Consider the following 26,282-nt stretch of genomic DNA (forward strand, 5'->3'; position numbering starts at 1 on the left):
CTTTTCAAACAATAAATTTTTGTTTTAACCCACTTTCTCAGCAATTTTGAGAATTTTGGCTGTTTGAGCATAAGGTGTATGAATGCAGCATGTTCATTGTTGCTGAACAGCTGAGATGCCTTCTCTTCCTGCATCTCCTGGAGGACAAAGGGCAGATGCACTGCTTTTGGGGAGGAGCCTCTCCTGCGTTCTTGACTTGTGACATGTACTTGACCATAGCAGGCAAGTTTTGCATGAAGTCTAGTACAACAAAGTTGTTGATGCTGCCATCTTAGCTAATAATGCTGCATAATGAGCTCTGTCGCTTTCTGCACTACATCTTCACCGTTTCCCACAGCTTTGTCTTTATGTTGGAATGATGGAATGTAGAAGAAAGGTCCAAGAGTCCCAGCTTCTCTGCACAACTTGCGTGCAGGAGGTGGGGAATGAGGAAAGGGGATCAGAGAGTTGGACCATCTGGCATCTAGACCTAGACTTGCCAATCTTGGAATATGAAAAATACTATCACCGAAGCCAAAAAAGTACTAGTATATTAGATGAAATATACTAAACATTGTATGATTACCCTAAATGTTGATTGTTCATTAAATATCCACTGCCTTTGTTCTGTAGGGATGCTGTGAAGGGGCGCACTGCTTGTTACTTGCAGTGTGCTACATTTAAGCACAAACAGATATATTCATCAAGTTTATTCATGAATTATTCACATAACAGCAGCCGAAATATAATAATGGCTGCCGTTTATACACTGGTTCCATAAGTTAGTGTTGCTACTGAGGGCAGGTATAAATGACAGATCTGAAAAAATAATGCTCTGAAAAATTGGTCAATGACTGTATCTGTATATTTTTCTAAGGTTAGTTCTACCTTAACCCTTTGTATCCAATGCTGCTCGCAGTCGAAGAAGCAGATATTTAATGGTTGACTTTCCTTTAGAAGGTGCACAAAGAAAAAATATTCGAGGACACCTAAGCACTTCTTATGAGTTGCAAGTGCGAAAGCATTAATGTCCAATTGAACGCTGCTGAGCGGTCCTTCGAGTTATGAATTCCTCGCGGGCAAGCGAGCGTGTTGAGGCCATCGGTGCATTTCGATTTGGCCATACGGAGGTGCAATCAGAATGCAGGCGAGAGCTAATGCGCATAAGGAATGCGTGTATAACACAGGCTTCCGAGAGCAAGAGCGAGTGTTTTGTCGCACGACGATGCCCTCACCCCTCACACAACACCTGGTGTGCTACTATGGCAGCAGGTGTTCTCTGTCACCCGCTGTGCTCCATTGAGGTGTGCTCGTGACGTGGCGTCGCAGCCAAAGGGGCTTTAGGTGCTGCTAGAGAAGTGGGACAGCATCTCTTTCACTCAATGTGCCATTTCATGCTTTTGTATCAAAAATAAACCTCCTTCAATTAACTTCATTTATTTAAAATGAACATGCGCAAACACGTAAGCTAGGAATACAGGGTTTTTCTTTGAGGAACCTATCGAAGCAGTTTGCTGGACCATCTTCCTCAAAGCAAAGGTACATTTTGCACTTTTTTACTGAAGCCTTGTTCTGTGTGCCAGTGCATATATACGCAGTCTACACTCATTACAACGGACCCACATACAACACACTTTCGCATACAGCAGACCACATTTCAACTTACCTATTTTATGAATGCAACGAAGTTCACTTTTAACGGACCGCCCTACAATGGACTATCGACTACAGCAGACGAAAACAGCGGCAATTTTAGTCAAAATCGGGCGTATAAAACATAAATGTACTTTTGCCATGCTGACACAGGCTGACAACTGACTTGTGAGGGTAAGCCGACAATCACGGCTCAATATAGCACGCGTAAGGGCGCAAGATGGGGGGCAAGTGCATGGTCTTCTTTTGCACGCGAGGCAAGGGGGGGGGGGAGGGGAGAGGTAGAGGGTTTTTTATTCCGGCGGCTGCTGCTTACGGCACGGCCACCGTATTTTGAAAGTGATTTGCGATACGGCCAAAGTGCATGCAGAGTGCCGGTAGCTTCGTATGTGCTGTGCTTTCAACGTTTAGTTCGCATTGGCGCGAGAGACAATGCGATGGTCAATTCGCTCGCTGCTGTTGCCGTGCTTCCTCGCTCCAACTTTCTGTGGTCATCAAGCAAGATGTGTTCATATTTACCTGTGTGTGCGTGACACTGTGCTTGTTAATTTAGTTAGTAAGCGAATGTTTACAACTTTATACGGCTGATAAAACTACTATCCCTACATTGCATAGCTGCCTACTAATTTACTATCGCAATCGATACTTCGCCTTTCGGGCAAAACTACATTTGTTTGTTTGTTTTTTATTTTGGACGTTGATCACTCATTGTTTGCACTAACGTTGTTACAAATCGTGACCACAATTTCGGAAGTGAGGCATTTCGGATATTACAGATTTCGGATAAAACGGACATATTTTGTCAGGTTATCAGGGTCTGTTGTAACGAGAGTCGACTGTATTATGTACTATGTACATATATTTTGGTAGTGCATCACACGCTAAATGCGGAGGTTGTGTGTTCGGCTCCCATTGATGCAAGTTATCTTTTCATCCACTTTTATTTCCCTTTTATTTATTTTTTACACTTCAATTTCAACCACAGCTAATAACCCCTGGTCATGATTAACAATAATCGGGCCCTTCAGTTTCCTTTCTTTGTGCACACATGCGTGGTCAAATCATAAGAAGTTTCCTTTCTTCTCGTTCATTATATTAACTACATTTACAAAATGATAGTGTATTGCATTAAGGAGGTAGGGTAGGGTAAATGGTACAAGTTAGTTTTAATGTAATATTTTAGAAACGGCTGCAGATATTTGCACCAAATTTCACGTGCTTACAAAAGATGCTCTTGGGTACAACACGAGACACTTTGTTTGTGTCTAGTTGGTGTGCCTTTCCTGTGGCCCACTCCCGAAATTCCAGGTGTGTTTAGTTTGTTTATGTACCTTTTCTCTGCAACCAAGTAGAGGAATGTGGTGATATTACACAGTGTTATTCTAAATACCCATAGGTTATATCTGAACTAAAGAGATATTATACCCACTTTGTGGAGTTCGCACCCCAAAAAAATAACATCTACGTTTGCACGAAGCCACAAGGGGGGTTTCTTGCAGTGTAAATTTTTCCAGTGTTATCATTCATATCATCAGAGATTTTTTTAGTTCAGAATATTTATGACTGGTTGTAGTACATGTGTACAAAGTTTCACTGGAATGGGATGAATACTTTCTGAGAAAAGGTACACTGAATTTGAAAAATTCATTTAAAAAATGCAATTTGAGAAAAATGAAGTTTTATGTTCGAATACTGCATGTGGATGCTCAGAATGCCCCAGGAGAATAAATTTCATTGCTGTCATTCTTGCAGGTATCTCTTAAAGCCTTCTTATTGTTCCTTTTTATCTGTCATCCTTCCTTGCTCTCGGCAGAGTTATAGAATTCTGCCCTGTCAAGACGCCCTTTGTCCATCCTGTCGAGGACAATATTACAAGAGAGACCTGGAACGGACCAAGGGCCTCCAGAACAGCTTTTCGTGCAGAATTACCATCATTGTAGTAGGCTAAAGCATCTTTAGTTTCTGTCTTCAAAGTGTAAGCACAGGCAAAGTGTTTTTGGGGCAGTGGCACCAGATGAGTTGGTTGAGTGACTCATTGGTGTTCTGTATTCGTCCATTAATAGTACATTTGCTCAGAGGACCCATTACCTTTGAAAGTTCTTTCTGCTCCATTTGCGGGACGATCGTGCCATCTTCTGGGCAAGTAATACGTTTGAAGCTTGAAACAGGTGACCACGACCACGTAAGCAAAAGCAAGAGTTTGATGCAATATATCTCTTTTCTACAAAGGACTATTCCGTCAAACTCTTGCTTTGAGTAGTTAACAAATTCGACTTTGCCCTGCCATCTGCTAACTGCCTGGTTAGCTCAGATGGTAGAGCGGCTGCCCCAGAAAGGCAGTGGTCCCGGGTTCGAGCCCTGGATGAGGAAGAATTCTTCATCAACTGCGACGCTTTTCTTTCGAGGAACCTGTATGGGATTCCTTTGTGGCAATTGCTACGATTGGGCGGATGTGTCATTTTCCTTTAATTGATATATGATCTTTTAGTACAAATCATTTACTTACCACACACACACAAGCAAGAAAACAAAAAAGAAAACACGCCATAACGATGAACACCGCGAACGACAACGATAAGCAAATTGGCCTTCCCTGCTATTTTTAAACGCCAGGGCGCATGACACACTTCGTTGCAACATTTGAACTGCATTGAGCGGGCGCTCGAGGTCGCGCTTCCGCAGGTTTGTTCCTCATAGTGCAGTCAATTTTTCTGTGCCAAAATTGCAACTTCGATTTTTTGGGAGGTTTACTCTACCATACTCCCTTAAAAGAAAACCACTATTACATCAGGGGCGTATCGAAAGGGGGGAGGAGGTGGGGGAGAGAGGCTTACAGGACCTTTCCTTGAACAAAATTTCTGGCTATGCCACTGGTGCATGCATGAACACACACACACAAAATCCACGCTGGCAAATGGTAATGTGGTGCACTAACAACCAAAATTACTATTACATCTCATCATGTTTTGTGATACGGTACAACCAAAAAGGCAGCCTCACAATGCTGCAACTGAAGGTTGGGAACCCCACATTCCTGGTGGCTACATATGTGGATGCAACACAATGTGGGGGAAAACAAATATTTCTAGTTGCTTCTTCCTCAAAAATTTTACATAGGAATTAATGGTCCTTCATTCAAGAAATATCACAATGGAATAAATGCAAAATAATTGTTTACGAGTTGTTAGAAAGTTCAGGTAGATAGTAAGTTGAGTACCTGGAGGAGGACCCCATTTTTCTTTCTCTGGCAGCACTGCTGTCAGGACAGTCAGTGGCATCTACCAGGCATATTTGGAAGCGTCGATGTGCCTCGAAGAGTGCAAGTGGTATTAAAGTTTAGCAACACAAACTAGATTCATAGCATTCTTTTCTATCATGGCCATATTTGCTGCCCCTGGGATACAAAGGGTTAAATTAGACAAAAATGATAAACCGTACAATTATTCGTGCCAATTTATAAAAAAGCTCTAAAAATCAGGCATTTTCTTATATCATACAAGCAGGCAGGTCATCTGACATCTATGGTCTATTCATGTGCACTCAAGGAAAACCCAGTTTAAACAGGCTGCCACTGCTGTCTTATTAGTTAAGACTAACAGCCCTCCCCAGCCCTCCCCAGCCCTCCCTACTTGAACGCTATAGCATTTGCACACAGAAAATGGAGCTATCACAGGTTACTAACACTTACCTTCATAGTTTTAGGGTCCAAGTCAGCATAATGAGTTGGCTCTTTTATGCTGGTCTCCTCTGCAGCATTTTCTTCCTGTATTTTTTTTTTTTCAGACAGCACGAATCAAAATGCAACAAAACAAATGTATCATCAGGCACTAGGTATGAAATAAGCATCTTGCAGTCCCATGCAAGTTTGCAGCTGAACAAACATTTAGCAGTTTAGATAAACTGGCTAGTAATATAGGTGAGGCACAGTCCTTACACAATTAATGCTTGCCAACCCCTGTAATACTAAGCAACCATTCCAGATTCTTTTTATGCATTATAATGTTACAGAACAAGGGTACTGAGGAAGCAGGCAATGATTTATATTTAGGCATCAATTTAAGAAAGCTAATTGAATCACAAAAATGACACCACACAAACCACATGAAGTTTTTATAACTACAATAAATAAAGAAGACTGGTTACAGCTTAGCAGTTCACAAACACTGCCAGAGAGTTTGTGGCAAGCAAAACTTGACTGAATTAGAGTATTTCATCTGTATGCTGAAAGAGTTGTGACAATACAAAAATTATAACGAAAGTTAGTTTTAATTTAATGCTTCTACAAAAAAAAAAAAGAAATCAAGTTAAAATCTTAGGCTAAAACAGTAAAGCATATTCCAATAACTGAAAAGAAGCACCTTTTGACATATGAACTGGAGTTCTCGAGTATTTTTAGTGAAACTAGCAATATCACATGAACAGCAGGCTTCAAAGCTGAAGATATTAATCATAGAAAGTGCTGCAATATCCTGAAACCACCTTACAATGCAAAAGTTAGGCTTTAAATTTTGCTTGGCTGTGTTTGACCATGTTTAACAATACATGCAAGTGATATGTCAGCCACAACACATTACCACTATTGCTAGACACTGCATTACACTAAAGAATAGCATATTTAGCCATTAAAAACAAATGCAGATATTAAGTGCGTCTTGTGCGAAACTATATAATGTATGCCTACATAGACCACACAATTACTTAAAAGCTCTAAAAGGAACACTTGAAGCTGAAATAAAAATTCAGTGCAGTATGGAGAGCCTGCACATGTGAACTGTGCAGTTTTTATATATATATATATATATATATATATATATATATATATATATAGTGCAAGATAAACGTTTTGAACTCCTGCTATAAATTGAGCCCCTCGATTCTCCTTATTCTTCTCACACACCACTATAAAACAAATTTGAGGTTCCGACTAAACAATTAAAGCCACATTTGATAAACTTTAGTTTTGGATATCTGTTCTCACCATTTCTTCTTACGCTCAAAATTTAACCGAAAGGTTCACAACTTACTTAAAAATATCACTGATGAGAGTTATTTGTCATAACTTAGATCTTCATTCCTTTTACTCAGTTTTTCTTTTATCCTCTATCCCCTGCGTTACCACTCCCTATGTATTTTCCCCATTGCGTCATACTTCTTATTCTTGTGATCACAAATCCCTTATTTTCCCCATTTACATAGATGGCTCTTTCCCAACGGTGGTCTTGCGATGACTGTTGACATCTGAAAATAAAGGGTGGCTTACAATACCACCCCTTTGATATTAAAAAATAAAGTAAAGCAGGCAAGAGTGCCCCATAAGCATTGGCATAAAAATCTTGGCCAATATAAAGTAATGTCCAAAGTGACAACCTGTACTAAAATTCAGTGAGAGAGAAAGAGAGAGAGAGAGCAAATAACATAAAATGTAAGTAGTTTTCCCAAGCAAACGTTGCTGGTGGTTCCATCCGATGGGGCTGGAGCAGCAGTGGCACGTCCTGCTGGGTGATTCATGGCTCGAGCAGTGGAGGCACAATGGATGACCAATGTGGTAAAAAATGAAAAAAAAAAAAAAAAAGCCCAGGGCACCCCAATGGCTATGCTGTGCCAACAAGAAAGTGAGCAAATGGGGAAGAGAGGCGTGGTAGAAGCAAAGAAGAGGGCCGAGTGCCTTGGAAGGAGCCGCTGCGTCGCCTGCCGTTGCCGAGTCGTCTGCCGCTGTGTCAGCGTTGCGCAGCCGCAGCTCCAGGTCGGCCCACTCCTGTCGGGTGGGCATGCAGCGCCACACGTCGGGGAAGAACAGCACCACTTTTTCCAGGGTGGCCGTTGGAACCTTGGCGCCGTTGGGGGAGGCGTTCTCCCTACGGTAGCAGATCTCGGCGAAGCGATACCTGCGGGCCAAACAGGGGCCGCCGTCAACCCTGCCCGCCCCGACCCCCCCCCACCTCCCAACCATTGCCAGACGAGGGTGCACCTCTCCCCACAGAGCCCCACCCGCCGGACGTCGTCGCACTGCCTCACTAGCTCTCTCATGATCACTCGTGCAGCAGCAGAGTCGTGGGACAAGCGAAACAAAGCCCAAGCATCTCATATTCAGGCCCGGCACGTACCATGCCTCTTCTTGCTGCAGCTGCAGTATCAGCCACAGGAAGCATCCAACAATCAGCATCAGTCATCAAGGCGATCCGACGTAGAAACAGAGTGGAGGTAAAAGCAAGTATTCTGTATGCAACCAATATGATTGGCTTGCTGGTCATACATCCCGTTGATGATAGCAGCACCACAGTTCCTATTAACTCTCATATTTCTGAACGTAATCACCTGATCTGAAGATCCTATATGCAAATGAGGTAGCTTGGTGTCAGATACGATTGTATAATTTATCCAGTGTGTGGCCTTGTATAAGCTAATTTGTAAGAACACATTAACCTGCACGGGGGCCATAAGCTTGGGCCTTGGAAGAATAAGTGTTAAGATCCCTAATACATGCAACACAGATTATCTCATCATTTTTTTTAATACTTTGACCAACATAACCCTACATCAATGCAGTCTAGAACCAATGAAAAGAAGTATTTTATTACTGCATCAAGATGGCCTTTTCTTTATTTTAGAAAATGTATTATCAATCTACTAAACAAATGGCACAGCTGAAACAGCAGGAAGGCTGAATAAAATCCAAATGTAATAAAATACACCTTAAAGATGCCAAAATAAGTTACAGATAAAAATTTAAAAAGCTATTTAGCTTCATTTGGTGTCATCATTTCATGAGAAAAGTCATGAACAACCAATGCGACATCGTAGCCTCCTAAATGTTGCACCAAGAAGGGTAGAAGTATGGTTACCTGTCCTGGCTTCTCAGTACAAGTGACACCAGTCCAGTAGGCAAAACAAGAAATTTATACCCCCCTTGATCACTTGAAAGCAATTTCTAGGGGACAGATATGCTGAAAAAAAGGGCCACACAACAGGCTTATCAAAGAAGTGATTGCCTCTACTCTATGCCTACGCTGAGCCACTATGCCAAGACTATAGCATGACAGCACACCATGTGCATGAAGGCTTAGCAGACGAGCAATGCTGTTTCTGGCACAGCAGCTGAGCTCAGCAAAAAATTATCTAGATATTGACAACATGCTACGGCACAGCTTAAGTGTCAAACACACAAGGGAGGTGGCACAGCAGCCCCTGGAAGCAGCGTCTAGGTTTTTGCATTTGCATCCACACATGCCCCCTACAGAATTCTTCAGCACCCTATTTGTATGCTCCTATCATATGCAACTGGCAGCCCTTGTGCACACATCCGAACCCATAGGTTGTCTAAATTCAATGTTTAGACACCTAGATTATTGGTATTCAGAAAATGCTGAAAAAGACATTTTACCCACTCAGTTTTGGAGGATTATATACACTGGAGCAGAAAGTTAGCTTCACCATTCAGTGTGATGCGCAATATTTTTTTAACCATCGCAGAAGGTATTTCATGTAACTTTGGGTGTGCACACAAGTTATCAGCGCAAGTCAGGTTCTCTGGAAGTAAGCCATTAGGCCTATTCCATTTGACTGCAAGCACTTTTGGTGCTTCTTTCACGAGCTATAAAAACATACTGTCAATAAATTACCCAAGAAAAAAAAAAAGCTGATGAATTTTTATACAAACAGTAAATTATAGAACACTACCAGAGCTCGCAACAACAACAAAGCGTTGCTTTTTTAATTCACAATTACCCTCAAAGTTTCTTCGGTGGCCAAAGATATCATTACTTTTTCTTGTGTTCACATAAAACATCCAAGAAAAACCCTTTCCCCAGATCTACTGCCTTAAGTGCTGGTTAGATGCTCAGCTAACATCACGCTGCAGTGGATAAAATCTTTCTGCACAAATTAAGAAAAATAAATTAAAAAAGAAAAAAGGCTGGAAAAAATATCACTAAATGGGAAACGTGTATAAGGGTGGGGGGGGGGGGGGGGGATGGCTCAGAGGCCTAAAGAGGGAGAGCTGGAGGAAACGAAGGGGAAAACATTTAAATTAATATTAATTAGGGGAAAGTGCTTGTATAAAACTTCAGTCAGATGATACAAAACGAGATTTACTAGAAATTTTCTCAAATAATCCCACCTGTAGAAGTGTGCCAAATTTGTGAAATCAACCATGCTGTACATAAGTGTGGGCATTCCCAACACAAGTGAGCTTGCTCCTGTGCTCCTATAAATTGATTTTTATACACTTTATTTGCAAGCAAGGTGCTTTCAACCTTGCTGACAGAGACATGTTATTAACAAGCATCATGCAGCAACACGTCAAAAGGCAGCTAACATTCAAGCCTGAATGAAACTATCCCATCCCTAGGTGCATGCTGCAACTTTTCCTAAATGTGATTAGCTCCTGAAATATATCAAAGCATGCTTGCACAAACGGCAGTTTGCAGGGACGAAAGCTTTCCATATGTACTCAAGTTCTAAAGATCTATTAAAGGTAAATTGTGCTTCTTTCCTTTTCTTTTCCTGGCAGGCACTCACAATACTGTATACACCCTTCTAATGAGAGCTCCCTGGGTGTTGCCATAATGCACCTTGGACTGTTGTGAACCTGCATTGCTACCGCTCAAAAAGCATTGCAGAAGTGGCAGTATGCGTGTTTTGTTGTCACGTACAACAGTCCAGAGTGAAGGTGCTCTCTCCTTTCAATGGAAATATCTATAAGGTGGTAGGTCTTTCTTGGGCTGTACCTGAGCTATAAGAGACACTGCACTTTGGCACAAAAATTTATTTTGACCACTTCAAAACAAAATACCCAAACAAAATTTTAATTTTACTTCTATAAAGATACTGCCCTTGCAGGCATACTGTCAAACCCGCAACCCTTTGCCCAATGACAGAACACTCTAGCCATTAAGGCAGTACCGCAGATGTACAACTGCGCAACATGTCTTTAGGCCACTACAGGTGATATAAGTAACCAGCTACGAGCAAGCAACTCATGCTCATATAAATTACACAAACCTCTGATGCAGAGAGTATGCAACTCACAACAATGCCACATGCAAACTGAGCACTCATGACAAACTACAATGTTTGTTTTTATGCTTAGTATGCAAGAAGATAAAGTTTTGCACACATGATAAATGTTTTTATCTTTACAAGCTGATCAGCACCCCTTAATATGTCTGAATACATATGTTTTCCCCTTGTTTCCAGAATACTGGACTCTTAGAGGGAAACTAAAAGAAAACTGCAAATTATTCTAGACAAGCAGACAAACCTTTAAACTCACTGGTTATATTCCTTACGTTTAGAAAAGCCAATTGCTAGCAAAGGAAATTATTGGAAAACAACGCTTTATTGAATTCCAAGCCCAAACTGGGGCAACAATGACATCTGCCTGATATCATTGATTTCAGAGTATTACAGTGAACAGTTGTCTCTGCAACACTCAGCGTTGACCCATCTGTGCCTCAGTTTTTTTTTACTTCCTCACCTTTTTGCGACTCTCAAGGGCATTGCCTCTTACGCCAGTTTTTAAAGGCTAAGTGCAAGGAAATTTAACTTTGGCTAAATTGGTTATTGATGAGTAGTTTATTGAAGCAATTTTGGCAAAGCTGGTAGTTGAACCAGGAACCAGCTGGTAGTTGAACCAGGCTGGCAATTGTCTAATTTTTTTAACACTTCTTAAACAGCACCTAACCATAGACAACGCATGCACCTGGTGGTTAACAGATACAATACAAGTGCCAGACCAGGGTCTCAGAGATTTTTCAATGCACCATGGACACCACCGAATCTTGGAGGTCATGCAGAAGAACCACAGTGGTTCTCAGCATTCTTGGTTCAGTGTCATTTCTGGTGAGCGATAATGGCCATTTTTTTGTTCAGTCTTTGTATAAGAAATGTCTCTGTTGCACAATTTTCATGGGTGATACCCTGTTATGTCATCCAAAATTTTGTGCCGGTTGGCTTCAAAGAGCTCATCCAAACTTTGTCAAGTACGTTTTTTATTTGTGCGGTCTTCAATCTGTGCAGAAGAGGCATTAGTATAATAGGAACAAGGTTGAACTCTCTGTCTATGGTGTGCAGTTGTCTAGGATCTGGTTGTACTATCTGCAAATACATGCAAGTTGACTCCTCTTCAACCAAAAATTCAAGGACAGAAATACTTTTACAATCTTATTCGAGAATTAAAAGGGCTGCCATCTGGTTTCCGTATGCAGACTATACTTCTGAATGGCTCAAACCATGAACGGTTGCTGCCTGCCTTGAGGACTATGCATTATTATGTGTGTGATGTGTGCGAAGAAATATTTAAAAAAAAAAAAAGGTCTTTTTATTTTTTTCCCAGAGGAGAACAGGAGGACCACATCCTTCTAAGAGGTGTGATTAGGTTTGTGAGAAAAGCACTAGAACATAGCAGTTGTGCAGAAGAAATCTATGCCACATGGACTATAACGCACACCCAAAACTGAATTCACATTAGAGTACCCAATGCAAATGCAACACACATAGCACCCATGAATATCTCTTAAATAATTCACAGACATCAACATGCGCACAATGCGGAGATCATTTATCATTGATACACGTTTTAGTCAGTTTTGCCGACTTAGAAATAAAGTTGCTAAATTTAGCGAGTTTTTAGTCAATTTAATGACAACTTTGCCTTTTTGGAGTCTGTGACTTTCTGGTGACATATTTAGTTAGGTAAATAGTCAGTAAATGGCCCTAGTAAAATTCTTCATGGAACTACAGCTAAGTTCAATAACTCACCCCATTTTATCTTAAGAATATTATATGAACCTCCCTTTGTCACTATCTCTAAAGACATACCAAGGAGCTTACTGTAAACTAAGTGGGTGTATCAAAACTACTTTTCTATATTCAAGGGAGAACGGCACAAAGGAACAGGAGCAAGAAGGAAAAAACAGATGAGCGCAGTCTATGTTTTCTTTCTCAGCCCTGTTCGTTTGTGCCATTCTTCCTTGAGTATAGATTACCAACACGCCCAACAGTCAGTACTTCTAATTTTCTAGGCCGAGCATGAGATCTGATACAGTTTGAGCAAATTCATGGCAGTTTTCCATTTCCATATTCCAAGCAATGACTCACTACCACAGGAGGTAATTTAAAGCTACAGTGTGAACTATAATAAGAAGGACTTCCAGAGAAAATAAAGATGAAAAAGACAAAATTACGAGTGCTTATTATTATCATCACCTGGCAACTTTTCGTTAAAAGTGGAGTGCTTTGGGCTGTGACTTGGTTACATTGTCGAAAAAAAGTTACCAGAAATGGTTTTAATGAAGCTGTAGCAAAAAAGAGGAACGCTATAGTGGGCCATCATCTCCAGTGCTTTCTAGTGGGTCTAGCTTGGGGAACGCAGCCTCTGTTGAGAGCCCGTGCCTTGCTCTGACGGCTGGCCCAAACACTGGCGCCTAATAAACACCTTTACAAGTGGTGAAAGGTGCTTCGGCCTACAACGCCAATCCTGGAACTTCTATCCCGTACCCTATGCTCAATTATGCCTGAAAATGCATCCCAGCAAGCGCCTCCTCAGTCACTCATGTGCTCTGTTGTGTCTTGCCACAGGGACCCTGCCATTTTCAGTGGTGCGGACGACACCGACGTGAAGGACTGGCTGACGACATATGAGAAGGTGAACGACCACAACAAATGGGACAATCCCACATAACTGAGCAACATGCTCTTTTATCTCACGGGTGTGGTCAGTCTCTTGTACAACAACCACAAGTGTGATTTTGTGACGTGGTGCTGGTTCAAGACCTCTTTAGTGGCTGTGCTTGATTGCCCTGCTGTGCACAAGCCGTGCGCAGAATCGCGTTTGCAAGAATGTGCACAGCAACCGGGTGAACCATTTACCAGCTACAATAAAGATGTTCTGGACTTGTGCAAGAGAGTGAACATGACGATGTCGGAGTCTGACAAAATCGGACATGTGATGAAAAGAGGACGATGCTTTTCACATGCTACTTTTCACTGCAACCAGTTCGTGACTGACATCGTCACTCTATGCCAAAGCTACGACGAACTATGTAGGCAGCGCTCACTGGCACGTCGCCCTTCATCGGGTGATGAACACATTGCTGGTTTGGCTGCCATCTCTGACCAGTCAGTGCTGCCTGCAGAAATGAAAGCGTTCCTCCGGGAGGAAGTTGCATGCCAGCTCTCCTTATAGACCTTCACTCAGCTGGCACGTATACAACAGCCTGCCTCGAATTTTATGCCTCCGCTCCATTGCATGATTGCGCAGGAAATCGTGGAGTCTTACCAGACCAGCACCATCATTTTCCTGCAGCTGCTCCACTAAGCTATGCTGAAGTCGTTGCACCACCCCAACAGGTCCTGGTGGCTGCACCACTCGGCTACATTGAAGTCGTCGTGAGGACCCAACCACTCTCTCCAAGTATGCCTCTCCATTATTTTGACGTCGTGGCTAGGCCCCGACTGCAGCTAGCCATGCAGTCATATCAGCAGCTGCCCCACACTACGCGTCCTGTGACATGGATGCAATCTGCCCCAGCAAACCGGTGGCATACTCCCGACCACGGGCACATATGCTTTGTGTCCGGCTATGCCGGTCACGTCACATGTTTTTGTAACTGTGTGCAGCCACCTAGCACCGCCCCACCCATGACCAGCCAGCCCAACCGTACATATTATGACCCCCCATAGCCTATGTCATCGATACTGTGCTTGACATCAACTACCCTCTGTCCCAACGTCTCCTCGCCGTCGCTCTCTGACACCGATGCGACCTCGCCCGTAACTCGGGACAAGGAAAACTAATCATCAAAGTCTAAGAGGCAAGGGCTGCGACACAAATGTGAAAGTCTTCAATGCAGTCCCTAGAATGTAATTGAAGTGTTTGTTGATGGTGTTCATGCATCTGCACTGGTAGACACGAGCCGTATGTGTTATGGACGCTAAGCTTTGCCGCTTACTTCAGAAAGTCGTGACACCCCTTCCTGGGCTGTCCCTCCATGCAGCCTTTGCTCAGCATATGCACCACTTAGCGGCTTGCACTGCTCGTGTAGTCATTGACAACGTTCTACAAGCCATAGAATTCCTCATTTTTTTCTCACGCTCTCATGACGTTATGCTCGCGCCACAATGCCATCATCCATTGCGTGTGGGCTGAAATAGAACTCTCAGTGCTGTTAGATTTGCTGCTCACTGACATTTATTCACTTTTATGGAACTACGTACTTGCCCAAGCCGACTCCTACGTTCCTCCGAACATGTCAACGGTTATGCCCATGTACTGCAGTGGAATCTCAGAACCTGTTGCACTACTGTCTCCATCTGAACGCTTTCTCACTTGGAAAGGTCTGCTGCTACCTTTTGTGACAGTAGACATCATACAGGGCTCCAGCACCATTTTAGTTTGCAACCCGCTCCCATACCCTGTGTGACCTATCGCCCAGTGATGTGTTCGGTTCTTCTATTGCCGATGACCTTACACTGGTCCAGCGGTCTCAGCTTTTGTGCCTCTTAGAAGAATTTCGTTTTCGTTACGATGTAGGGCAATCTTCACTGGGCAGGACATCAACTGTTACAGATCGCATCGACACTGGCTTGCAACCACCATTGCAGCAACGTCCATATTGTGCATTTCCTGCAGAACGCCGTGTAATCAATGAACAGGTTGACAACATGCTTTGCCGCAAGGTGATACTACCTTCCAACAGTCCATGGGCATCCCCTGACAGCCTTGTTATGAAGAAAGATGGTCTTGTGCGGTTCCGTGTGGACTACTGCCACCTCAGCATGATCACTGACAAGGACGTCTACCCTCTCCCGAGCATAGATAATGCAAGTGACAGCCTACAAAGCGTAGAATTCTTTTCATCTCTAGATTTGCGCTGAGGGTATTGGCAAGTACCCATGGCAGACACTGATTGGGCGAAGAAAGCTTTTGTGACACTCGACAGCTTATACGAATTTAATGTAATGCCTTTTGGACTTTGTAATGCACCCACAACGTTTGAGTGCATGATGGACACAGTTCTGCATGGCTTGAAGTGGCACACGTGTTTGTGCTATCTTGATGACATTGTTTTTGCTCCCGCCTTCACCACGCACCTTCAACGGCTCCGGTCTGTTTTAATGTGTTTAACAAATGCCGGGCTACAACTAAACCTCAAGAAGCGCGGATTTGCTGCTCAGCAGCTGACAATTCTAGGTTACATTGTATCCAAGGATGGAATTATCTCCGATCCAGCTAAGCTTCTGGCCGTTGCCGAATTCCCTAAGCCGATGTCCATCATAGATTTGCGCAGATTCATAGGTCTGTGCTCTTACTTCAGACATTTCATATGCAATTTCACTGCCATCATATTGCCCCTGACGAACCCACTTAGAAGCAATGGGCCCCTAACTACGTGGTCATCAGAGTACAGTCGCTGACTGATTTTTCGGGCTCCAAAAATTCGGACATGCTCGATTATTCGGTCTGCTTCGCGGCACCGCCATTCTCCCCATAGACCATAATGTATAATAACTGCTGAAAGTTCAGACACCTTGCAACCTAATGTCTGATTTTTCGGACACTCCTTGTGCCAACTCGATTGAGAGCACCATGCATCGACTCTGACCGGTGCATGGTTCGACTTGCTGAATGCCATTTTTGTTTTGAATGGAGCCTCCTTGCTGCCCCACGAAGTGGCGCTACTGCAAATGCCCGCTCATCATCATCGTTTCTGCCTGGTTTGTAGCTACAGCAGTTCCAGCCTCAGCTTAGTGAGCCATGTCAAGACAATCCAGCAGCTGATTTGTTTCTTTCTTCGTGCATGGTGCTGCAAGTAGACCACATTTTTCTTTTGGCGACTGGTGTCGGCGTGACGGCGCGGTGATGTTTGCTTTGTGTGCTGTGTCGAGGTTGCAGTGATGCAACGCGGCATTAGTAAACATCGCGTCAAGTGTCTGATGGCGCCGACAGTGCCCGCGCAGACTGCGCTGGGGAATGCTGGCAAGCGGGTGCCGGGAGGCCTAGGATTTGTCGCTTTCCGATGTGCTCCCTACTGACGCTGAAAATGTTCTGCTGAGACCTGCGCAGTGGTTGCATTGCGATTCCGGACACCGTCTCATTTGACAGTTTCACAGGTGCTGATACTGCTGTACTGACATGCGCAGAACTCGACGACGCGAGACCATTCGTCAGGCTTCTGCTGCGCCGCCGGATGATGACTCCGAGTAGGAAGATGACGCACCATAGGCTACGCTGCCGTCGGATGCAGAGTGTGTACAAGCAGTGACTGTGCTTTCAGCCGCCTATAGTGACCGTACGACCCTCTCCGAGATTCAAGCTTATCTGATTGCGCGTAAACGGAACAGCGTGCAACGGCGCATTCACGATTTCTTCAAGCCTACTGCCGAGCACGAAGAAGTGCGTGGAAATAAAGGATTTTTTTTTTCTTAATCTGCTTTTTCGGACAACTGTTTATTCGAACATTTCCGCATACCCGTGAGGTCCGAATAAACGGTCGGCGACTGTACGACGAGGCCTTCACAAAGCTCCGTTGTTTGCCAACGTTTCTGCTAATTTTTCGCCATTACGACTCGACAGCCCCTACCGAGGTGCATACAGATGCCAGTGGTGTTGGTCTTGGCGCTGCTTTAGCCCAGCGCAAACAGGGGTTTCGTGAATATGTCATGGCTTACGCAAGTCGTACGCTTACGAAAGCCGAGACGAGTTACACTGTGACAGAAAAAGGATGCCTGGCCATCATCTGGGCACTTACTAAGTTTCGGCCTTATTTTATGGCCGTACATTTGTTGTAGTCATGGGCCACCATGCACTATGTTGGCTACATTCCTTGAAAGATCCCTCAGGCCATCTTGCCCGATGGACAAGATCGCCTGCAGGACTACAATATCCACGTGCTGTACCGCAGCGGATGCCAGTATTCTGACGCCGACGCCTTCTCACACTCTCTCTTAGCTAACGACGATGCCTGCTGCTCACTATCCCAGTTTACAGTTCTTTTGCTCGACCTTACGATCATCGCTTCTGAGCAGCGCAAGGACCATTGGATTACATCAATTACAGACTTGCTTTCTCGTTCATCAGCACAACCAACCACTCGCACATTGCGTCGTCAAGCTCATCACATCGCCATTCGCGAACCCTTCTCCACTGGCACAATTATAATCCTGATGGTCACCAGTGGTTGTTAATCGTGCCTCGCTGTCTGTGTTCTGAAATATGCGCAGCTTTGCACGCCGATTCACAGTGTGCATACTCGGGAGTTTTCAAAATGTCCCAGCGCCTTCGACAGCAGTGCTACTGGCGAGGGTTGTACAGCTATGTTCAGAAGTTCGTTCGCTTTTGCCTCGATTGTCACCGCCGGAATCTTCACCCCGCCTCTCACCAGCCATTTTGCAACCTTTACCTTGCCCTACCCAGCCGTTTAAAGGGGCCTGTTTGGGCCCTTTCCCCTGACATTAGCTGGAAACCACTGGGCCATTGTGGCAATCGACCACTTCCCGCGATATGCCGAAACTGCCGCCCTCCTGGCAGCTACAGCGCGCGATGTTGCCTGCTTCTGCTTCGTCGATTCATCCTGCGTCATGGGCATCCTCAGAAACTGCTCAGAGATTGTGGACATGTCTTCCCGTCTGAAGTAGTTGAAGCCATTTTTATTTTAAAGAGTGCCACACTGTTCATCGTACAACTACAGCGTACAATCGCCAAACCAATGGCCTATATAACGCTTCAAATGTAAGCTTGGCGACATGCTTGCCATGTATGTAACCTCCGACCGCAAAAATTTGACATGATTGTGCCTTTCGCAACTTACGCATAGAAAACCACTACTCAGAGCACCACAGACTTTTCACCCTTTTTCCTACTGCACGGTTGGCACACGTCACACACCATCGACACAATTCTATCATGCCGGCTGGATACATCTGAATGTGCGCCCATTTTTGTCACAGCAAGACATGCTGAAGAGTGCTGTGATCTCTCATAGGCCTTTACCTCCAATAACCAAGAGCACCAGAAGAGCACTCATGGTGACACCACTTCTGCACCTGACTTCCTTCCTGGAGCCCTTGTAAGGCTGTTGGTTCCTTCCGCTGCATCTGCTCTTTTTACAAAACCACTGCCCAAGTATGAATGGCGCTACCGTCGAATGCGAATCCCCCGTCAACTAAGTGATCGAACCCGTTGAAACGTCTTCGGACACGCGCTGTAGTGGACAAGACATTGTCAACGACCAGCGCCTCAAGCAGTACTAAGAGTCACTCATAGTGAGGAGCTGTTAGGTTGCTGGTCAACTTCCTTTTCGTTCCTGGGGGTAATTGCAACGAAGAAGAGGAATGCTATAGTGGGACATCCTTTCCAGCACTTTTGCTCAAAGAACGCCGCTCGTGCTGAAAGTCTGTGCCCTGCACTGACGGTCGGCCCAAATGCTGGTGACTAACAAACACATTTACAAAGTACGGAAGTACATGAGCTTTGAATTCAAAAGAAAGAAACATTTCGCGTGAGTTTTATACGCATGATTAACAGTGTGCACAGTTTCTTCTTAGTCAGTAATCCTATGTTCATTTCTAAGTGAGATTTAAGTTTTTATTGCGACACTCGTTTCCTAGCACATGTACTTTACCATCCGGAACCTAAGACTTGTCCTCACAGTTGAGCATGGGTACAAGTCTGAGCATCTTTCTGCTGTCAAAATGCTAAACTCTTGTTTTCCTGGCAAGAATCGAAGGTTGAGCTCACATTTGAGCGTGAGTACAAGTCTGAGCATCTTTCTGCTGTAAAAATGCTCAACTCTTGTTTTCCTGGCAAGAATCCAAGGTTGAAAGGTTGAGAGGCCATGACTCCATACCAGCGTTTATCACAATAGTACTTCACAATTCATTTTTGTCGCAAATTTATGAAATGAGGTATCTCTTCGTCCCTTCTTGCTTTTAAAATCCCAATCCCATTGGCATTCATATATACCTGTACATGAAGGACAGTTGGTCTAAAGGTTCGGATGGCAACACGACTAGTGCCAGAGTGCCGTCAGGTATATGTTTTACCTGGGCCTATATACCCAAAATTTCTCTTTTAATGCCTCCCACCGCATATTTTTTTGATAACATATGACATTGAGATTTTAGCAACATACTTTTTAGGATGAGTACATCACAACCACAACAATCGCACTCTTTTGTTGAAGGCGTCTTTCTCCTTTAAACCTGTCAATTATCATCATTGTCCATTAAAGTGGGGCAGCTGATTGAGTAGCCATTAGCAGACAGCATGAAAGTTACATGAAGGATGAAGCAGGTTTACAAGTGGCAATACTTGCACGTGGTTAGTTTATGCTTACTATAGACAAAAAGCACAGGGTTCCTGCCATAATTACTTGCCTACCAATGCACCAGCCACAGTTTGCAATAGAGAATTAAAAAATTCTCCCACACACCCTTCACAAAATGGTCACACTGCCAAACCAGCAGCTGCAACCTGCTGTTTATTCTGCTGAGTCGATAATGACTACAGCGCATGCCACCAAGCACCATTTATCAACTGCCAGATAACATAGTGCAATGTAGCAGTGAGTCACTTAGCCCACCCAGTGCAATGCATGTAAATGCAGTGAGTCCGGAGGTTGGTCCACCAGAAGGTGTCCAGAAATAGGTCTACTACTCCTACTGTGGATATGGCAGCGTTGTGATCCCGAAGCTATGTCATGTGGGCTGCTTCGATGCAGAATGACGCTGCTGTCCAACTAAATAAAACTGGCTCCATATAATACGGAAGGGGGGAGGGGGTAGATCGGGATGACCTTGCAGGATCTGATGAAACTGCACCAACAAAGTTGATATTATACACATGTAACCACAAACCGCTAATTTAATATGTAAAATGACCACCAAGCCAGAAATTTGTGTACACAACAGCACTGCCACCCTGTACATACTGTGACAGCCTGCAGCAATGCTTGGTCTGGCCACACTGCTCCAAGCCAAACCAGCTACTTACAACAGTGTGGCTTGGAGGTATGAGGCCTTCTGTCAACTGCATGCACACACAATCTACTTCCTGTTTAACACTTTCCATTCTTGTATCAATCAAGGTGACTAACGTACATTTGATGAATGTGTTGACTTACTGAATTACTAATTGTTTCCATTATTTTGAAATGTTCAACAGAAATGTTGCTCGATATAATGTACAAGCCCCTTAATTAAATATTGCTTTTTGAGATGCAATCAACAAACAATTGCCAATTTCAATTTCCCTCCATTATTTAGCCATTTTCGTTTGACTTGGCAGTTACAATTTCATTTACAGTAGACTCACGATAATTCAAACATTGTTAATTCGTACTTTCGGTTAATTCAAACAAAATTCAAATTTTTGGTTGGCCTGCTAGGTTTCCAATGTATTTAAAAGCCGCTTAATTCAAACTCCGTCATTAAGTTAATTCGTACCAGCGGCGTCAACTGTAAGAACGTTTATTGCTACCGGCAATAAAGAATACTGGCAGAGGGACGTCCTCTTTGTAACAGTAATAAATAGGCTGGCCTCGTTGCCTGGGATAGTCAGGCAAACGAGGTCACTCACGGGTTGCGGCCGGTACTCCAGTCCGACAGGTTAGGGGTCCAGTGTCAGAGAAAGAGGGTCTCCCCCGGTCGCGCTGTTTTGTACCTTTTTACCTGAGCGAGGGGAATGTCCTCCTCGCCCATCAGCTACCTGCCCGCGAGTCGGGGAGGAAGGGTGTGCGCGGGTCGCGAGAGCGAGGAAGAATCGGGAGAGGGCACAGTGCACACCTCTCCTGTCTATGCCGGCTCTCGACACGCCGACGCGGGGGATGATGGGTGCATGTGCTCCCCACACAGTATACCATGTGAAAGCAGGGCTCACGCGCACTGACCTCAACATAATCATGAAGAGCCTATAGCTATTCTGGATATGTTAGAATACTGTAGATGATTTCGCTAATTTTTCACACACTTTTCCTGTATTCTCACAATGTCAGCAAACTATGGTTAGAGTTATTTCGACAATGATGCATACTACAGCTGCACTACCTTGCTACACATATAAAAGCAAAGGCTTTGCACACATCCACAATTAGGGGCCATTTGAAGGTGTGTGTTATGCACCAAAAAATTGCAGCCCGAGAAACAGTGCGCAGTGTGCATGTGCAGGCAGCACAATAAACCAGGTGTGAATAAATGAACAAACTCTTTTCTTTCTTTCCAAATGAAATATGGAAGTCTCTGCATATGTGTGAGAAGTTGCATGAAAAGAATGCCGATTATGTGAAAAAAATTAGGCATCATTTTCATGTCTACCTAATATATCCATATCAATGTACTAAATTTGCTGTTATTTCTGGTTTTAAGGACATGAAAACTCGGCTAGAGAACTGGAAAACCAATGCGTTCCAACTGATATTTCAAATCATGTCTACTTGTATTTCATGCATCATTGTCAAATCAAAGCAAATTGGCAAAGTGCAGTAGCAAACTGCTTAGGTGGGCTGGCTAATACATCTTGATGCAAACGAAACTAACAGCACAACGCAGAACAGAGAAAGAACCACAAGGACAATGTCTTGCGTCCCTCCCTCCCCCCTCCCCATGAAGATCATATATAGTACTTCACACTTGTGGTCTAGATAGCTAGGTACCTACAATACCTACCTAAAGTCATGCATGATTGGCACACAGCTCTAGCCAACTGATGAAGACAAAAACAAGGATGGTCACAGGCGGGGGCATATGCCATGTGGAGAGGTTCATAATAATGTTGGATTTGGTAGCTATATGGTCATAACACTGTCCTCTGTGCATTTCAACACTACCAACATCTATAAATTATGTAAACTTCACAAGATTGTGACCCCCCGGTGAATAACAAAAGTCAACCTACCAAGGTCTGTTTGCGAATAGGCCTAAGGACAAAGAGTTCTAATCTTCCAAGAGACTGTTCCACTTTAAGCACTAACAAGAAAGCAATAAAATGTGAAATAGTACATATAAAGCAATTATGCAGATCCCACACACTGTGGGAATTGATGTTATTGAAGCATTTGCAGGTAGCTGGCTATCCAGCATTGTTTGGGGTTCTGCAAAGCGTAACAAGATGGACCAATAAGTTTGCGTAAGGTGAGCAATTATGTGTGACATGAGCATGCGTGTGGTGACACCAATAGGATGACGATGAATACAATATATAAAGGCAATGGCATGATGACTGATTTTTTTATACCCCAGCGAAGAAACGTTACAACCTGTTCTGTCACAGTCTAAGCCAATCCTGAAGGTGACACAATGCCATACAGTGTCTACGTAGCACCAGCTGCTATGAAAAAAGGACTGGGGGATATGGGCCGTTCCCAAATGTGGGTGCTGTATAACACAGCCTCACAAAGCACCAGCTGCCAAAAGAGAAGAATGAAAGACACTGCCATGCTCTTGCTTTTATAAGCAACTTGCTATGTGATGTGACGCACATGAAAGACAGTGGTATGATTTAATATTAATCGCCCATTTCGTTACACTCTGTTGTTGAATGGAAACTGGTGCATGCTCATGTGCTTTTGCTTGTGCTAAGCAACATGCGGCAAACACCAAATGTTGTGCTGGGAGACCAAGGTTCGATCCCACTATTGGACTGCAACCTACCAGAAAGTGTCTGGTAAGAGCCAAATAATGCTTTGCATTAAAAATTGCAGTAATAGATGGCATAGCAGCAATTTGCTGTGGCACTGGGTACCCGCTAAGTAACAAGCTAAGGATCTTGGAGCTAAAAACAAACAGGCTTCACTGAAGGCCAATATACTTGACTGCTTAACACACTGGATGACAGACAAGTTTTCAAAGACATCAAAAGCCCTGCGAGAAGCAAGGCTGGACTTTGACTCATTCCGTTTGATAAGCCTTGTAGGAAATCAATAAAGAATGAAGATGGAATCAATTTTAGCAGCACTCTACAGAATGCAAAGTTTAAAAGAACAAATGAAATATGCACTAATAGGTCCAATAGTTAAGGACATGCAAAATTTTAAATGAGCATTCAGTTGAGTCTGTTTGCGATGGATACAGGCAAAAACATGAAAAGAAATTAGATTAATTTATGACATTTTACATACCAAAACCACAATATGATTATTAGGCATGCTGTAGTGGGGGACGTCAAATTATTTTTGACCACCTGGGGTTCTTTAACGTGCAGATAAGTCTAAGTACATGAGCGTTTTTGCAATACGCTCCCATCAAAATACAGCTGCGGCGGCCAGGAATTGAACCAGCGACTTCATGCTTATCAGTGCAATGCCATAGCCACTAAGCCACCACGTCAGGTATAAGAGAGAGGATTGCAAGAAGTAATAAGCATTGCAGAAGGGTAGTAATTAAACAGGGGCAGAGCGAGAACAGAACAAGAGATGAGCACTGACCACTGGGTGCAGGCCGAGAGGTCAATGCCAGTCAGGGCACGGCAGGTGCGCACAGCTGTCCGAATCAGTGTTTGAGGGTCGGAGTCCGGATTCGGTCCATCAAGGGATGGTGACCATGGACCCCCAATGGCTACTGTCTCACTCTTGCCTTTGAGGCCCACCAGAAAGGAGAGCACACGTGCTGGGTGCATCGCAGTCCCCAATCGAGATTCATCCTCAGCCAGGGCACAGGTCTGCTGATACAGCTCTTCCAGAGATGGGCTTGAAAGCAGCATCACCTATTTGTAAAAAGCAATGCACCTACTTCAGTTTCCTTTTTCTGAAACATTACTATGTTAATATATACTTGTATTCAAATGATAACAATGGAATCACTCTATGCAATACCATGGGCAGTGTTTTTCAGTACCCATTTTAAGCAGAATGTTTACTATTCTTTGCTCTCTGCTCACGCTCACCTGCTCACTCACATAAGAGCAGTGAAGAAATCCATTTAGCTGATTGGTATGAGGGGTCAAGGATACACCATGCAAATACATAGTTGATTTAATGTAACAAAGCAAACATTGGGACAATTAAAAATGTGCAAACAATTGGCACATCTGGCCCGCACACAGCCTTTGGAAATCCTGTCTTGTATTTGTCACCCAGCACTGCTCCACATGTGTGCCAATGCCATGAGTTAGACGCACAAAGACCCAGTCTACAGACAACGTGGCTATCCTACATAGAGTGGAACAAAATGAGAAGTCATAAGTTCCGCAGTAATCTAAAATTTAATGAAGCACTTTTAAGTAGTACAATTCTTCACAACAAGACTGACATCAAGGCAAAGGTAGTATAATGCAATCAGGTGCTTGTCAAGTGCTAAAAGTCCCTCATATTGAAAAGGCTCTGCACAAGTTATTCATGGAGATCCATGTCAGGAACATTCCTGCCGATGAACTTATGCATGTGGCTCTAAGAGGCGGACTTCATCCTCAGCAGCATAACAGCCGACCTGGAAACCTCGGAATTCAGGAGATTTGCAAAGCAGGGGGTGGAAATGACAAAAAAGATACCTTTTCATTTTCTGGGCCAAAGCAACATCAGAAACAGCTGGGAGTAGAATTATTAAGGCGAAAGCCTTTCTAGGCTTATGGTTTGTGTCCACAGACTTACTGCCGGAGTGTCCGCTGAAGCATCATCACGCCATATGAAGACAGATTAAAGAATGAAAAATGATTGACAGTGACAGTTAGAGAATGGTAATGTTATAATAGAGATTGGTAGAGGTTATTAATGACTAGTAATGACTAATGATGACTAGGAATGACTACAAAATGACCAATATGGCTAATGACAGCTTGCAAAGACCACAATTGATTACAAATGACTAAAATGCTTACTAGTGAGCAGTAATGACTACGAAATGACCAATATGTCTAACTATGAATTGTGTCCTGCTCAGAACTATGCTACACCCACACTTGAATTTAGTGATCAGGACTTGAATTAGGAGTCAGAAGTTGACAGCAAACCCCATTCATGCTCTGACAGTGTGGGGACGCTTGACCTTCACACATCCCCTGATGTTGCTTTGCCCACATGGCGCTCGCATCTCCTGTAATCCGGCTTGCCCGCGTAGCTGGGTGCCGGCAGCGGTCAGTGTAGTTGCAGATTAGTACGAGAGATGGTGTGAGTGTTGCGCTGCTAATGCCACCTATTGGTGGGGTTACTTGGGTGCAAAATGGAGTACATCAAGACCTAGTTACTATGAACACTACATTAACCAAGTTTTCAGATTAACAAACTTTTCACAAACCTCCTGCTGGCTTCTTACAGTTTCAGTGTAGGCAAGGGAACATGAGTTCAGGATTGCCCCTCAGCCTCTAGAGTCTGTGAAGAAGTACACTTACCTAGGTCAATTACAGGAAACCCTGATCATGAGAAGGAAAATCATAGATGAATAAAAATGTGTTGGATTGCATACGGCTGACATTGTCACCTCCTGACTGGAAGCTTACCAATATCATTGAAAATGAAGGTGTACAATCAGTGCATTTTACCAGTGCCGACATATGGGGCAGAGACTTGGAGACTGACAAAGAAGCTTGAGAACCAGTTAAGGATCGCGCAAAGAGCGATGGAACGAAGATTGCTAGACATAACGTTAACAGACAGAAAGAGAGTGGTTTGGATCAGAGAGCAAGTGGGTATAGATGATATTCTAATTGACAGCAAGAGAAAAAA

At 43.7% G+C, this 26,282-nt stretch overlaps 1 protein-coding gene across 2 annotated transcripts in view; it reads right to left on the bottom strand.

The window, feature by feature from the left end:
• Window positions 1–26,282, bottom strand: part of LOC142589870 (cell division cycle and apoptosis regulator protein 1-like) — a 221,717-nt gene that overhangs the window by 74,597 nt on the left and 120,838 nt on the right. For both annotated transcript variants that reach the window (XM_075701526.1, XM_075701519.1), the window contains 3 exons: window positions 24,051–24,328; window positions 7,298–7,517; window positions 5,321–5,395 (listed from right to left, as the gene is read on the bottom strand). In XM_075701526.1, the coding sequence (XP_075557641.1) occupies window positions 5,321–5,395; window positions 7,298–7,517; window positions 24,051–24,328 (573 nt within the window). The remainder of the gene's footprint in view (window positions 1–5,320; window positions 5,396–7,297; window positions 7,518–24,050; window positions 24,329–26,282) is intronic.

The sequence above is a fragment of the Dermacentor variabilis genome, chromosome 1, assembly GCF_050947875.1.
Source record: "Dermacentor variabilis isolate Ectoservices chromosome 1, ASM5094787v1, whole genome shotgun sequence".
NCBI classification, from domain to species: Eukaryota; Metazoa; Arthropoda; class Arachnida; order Ixodida; family Ixodidae; genus Dermacentor; species Dermacentor variabilis.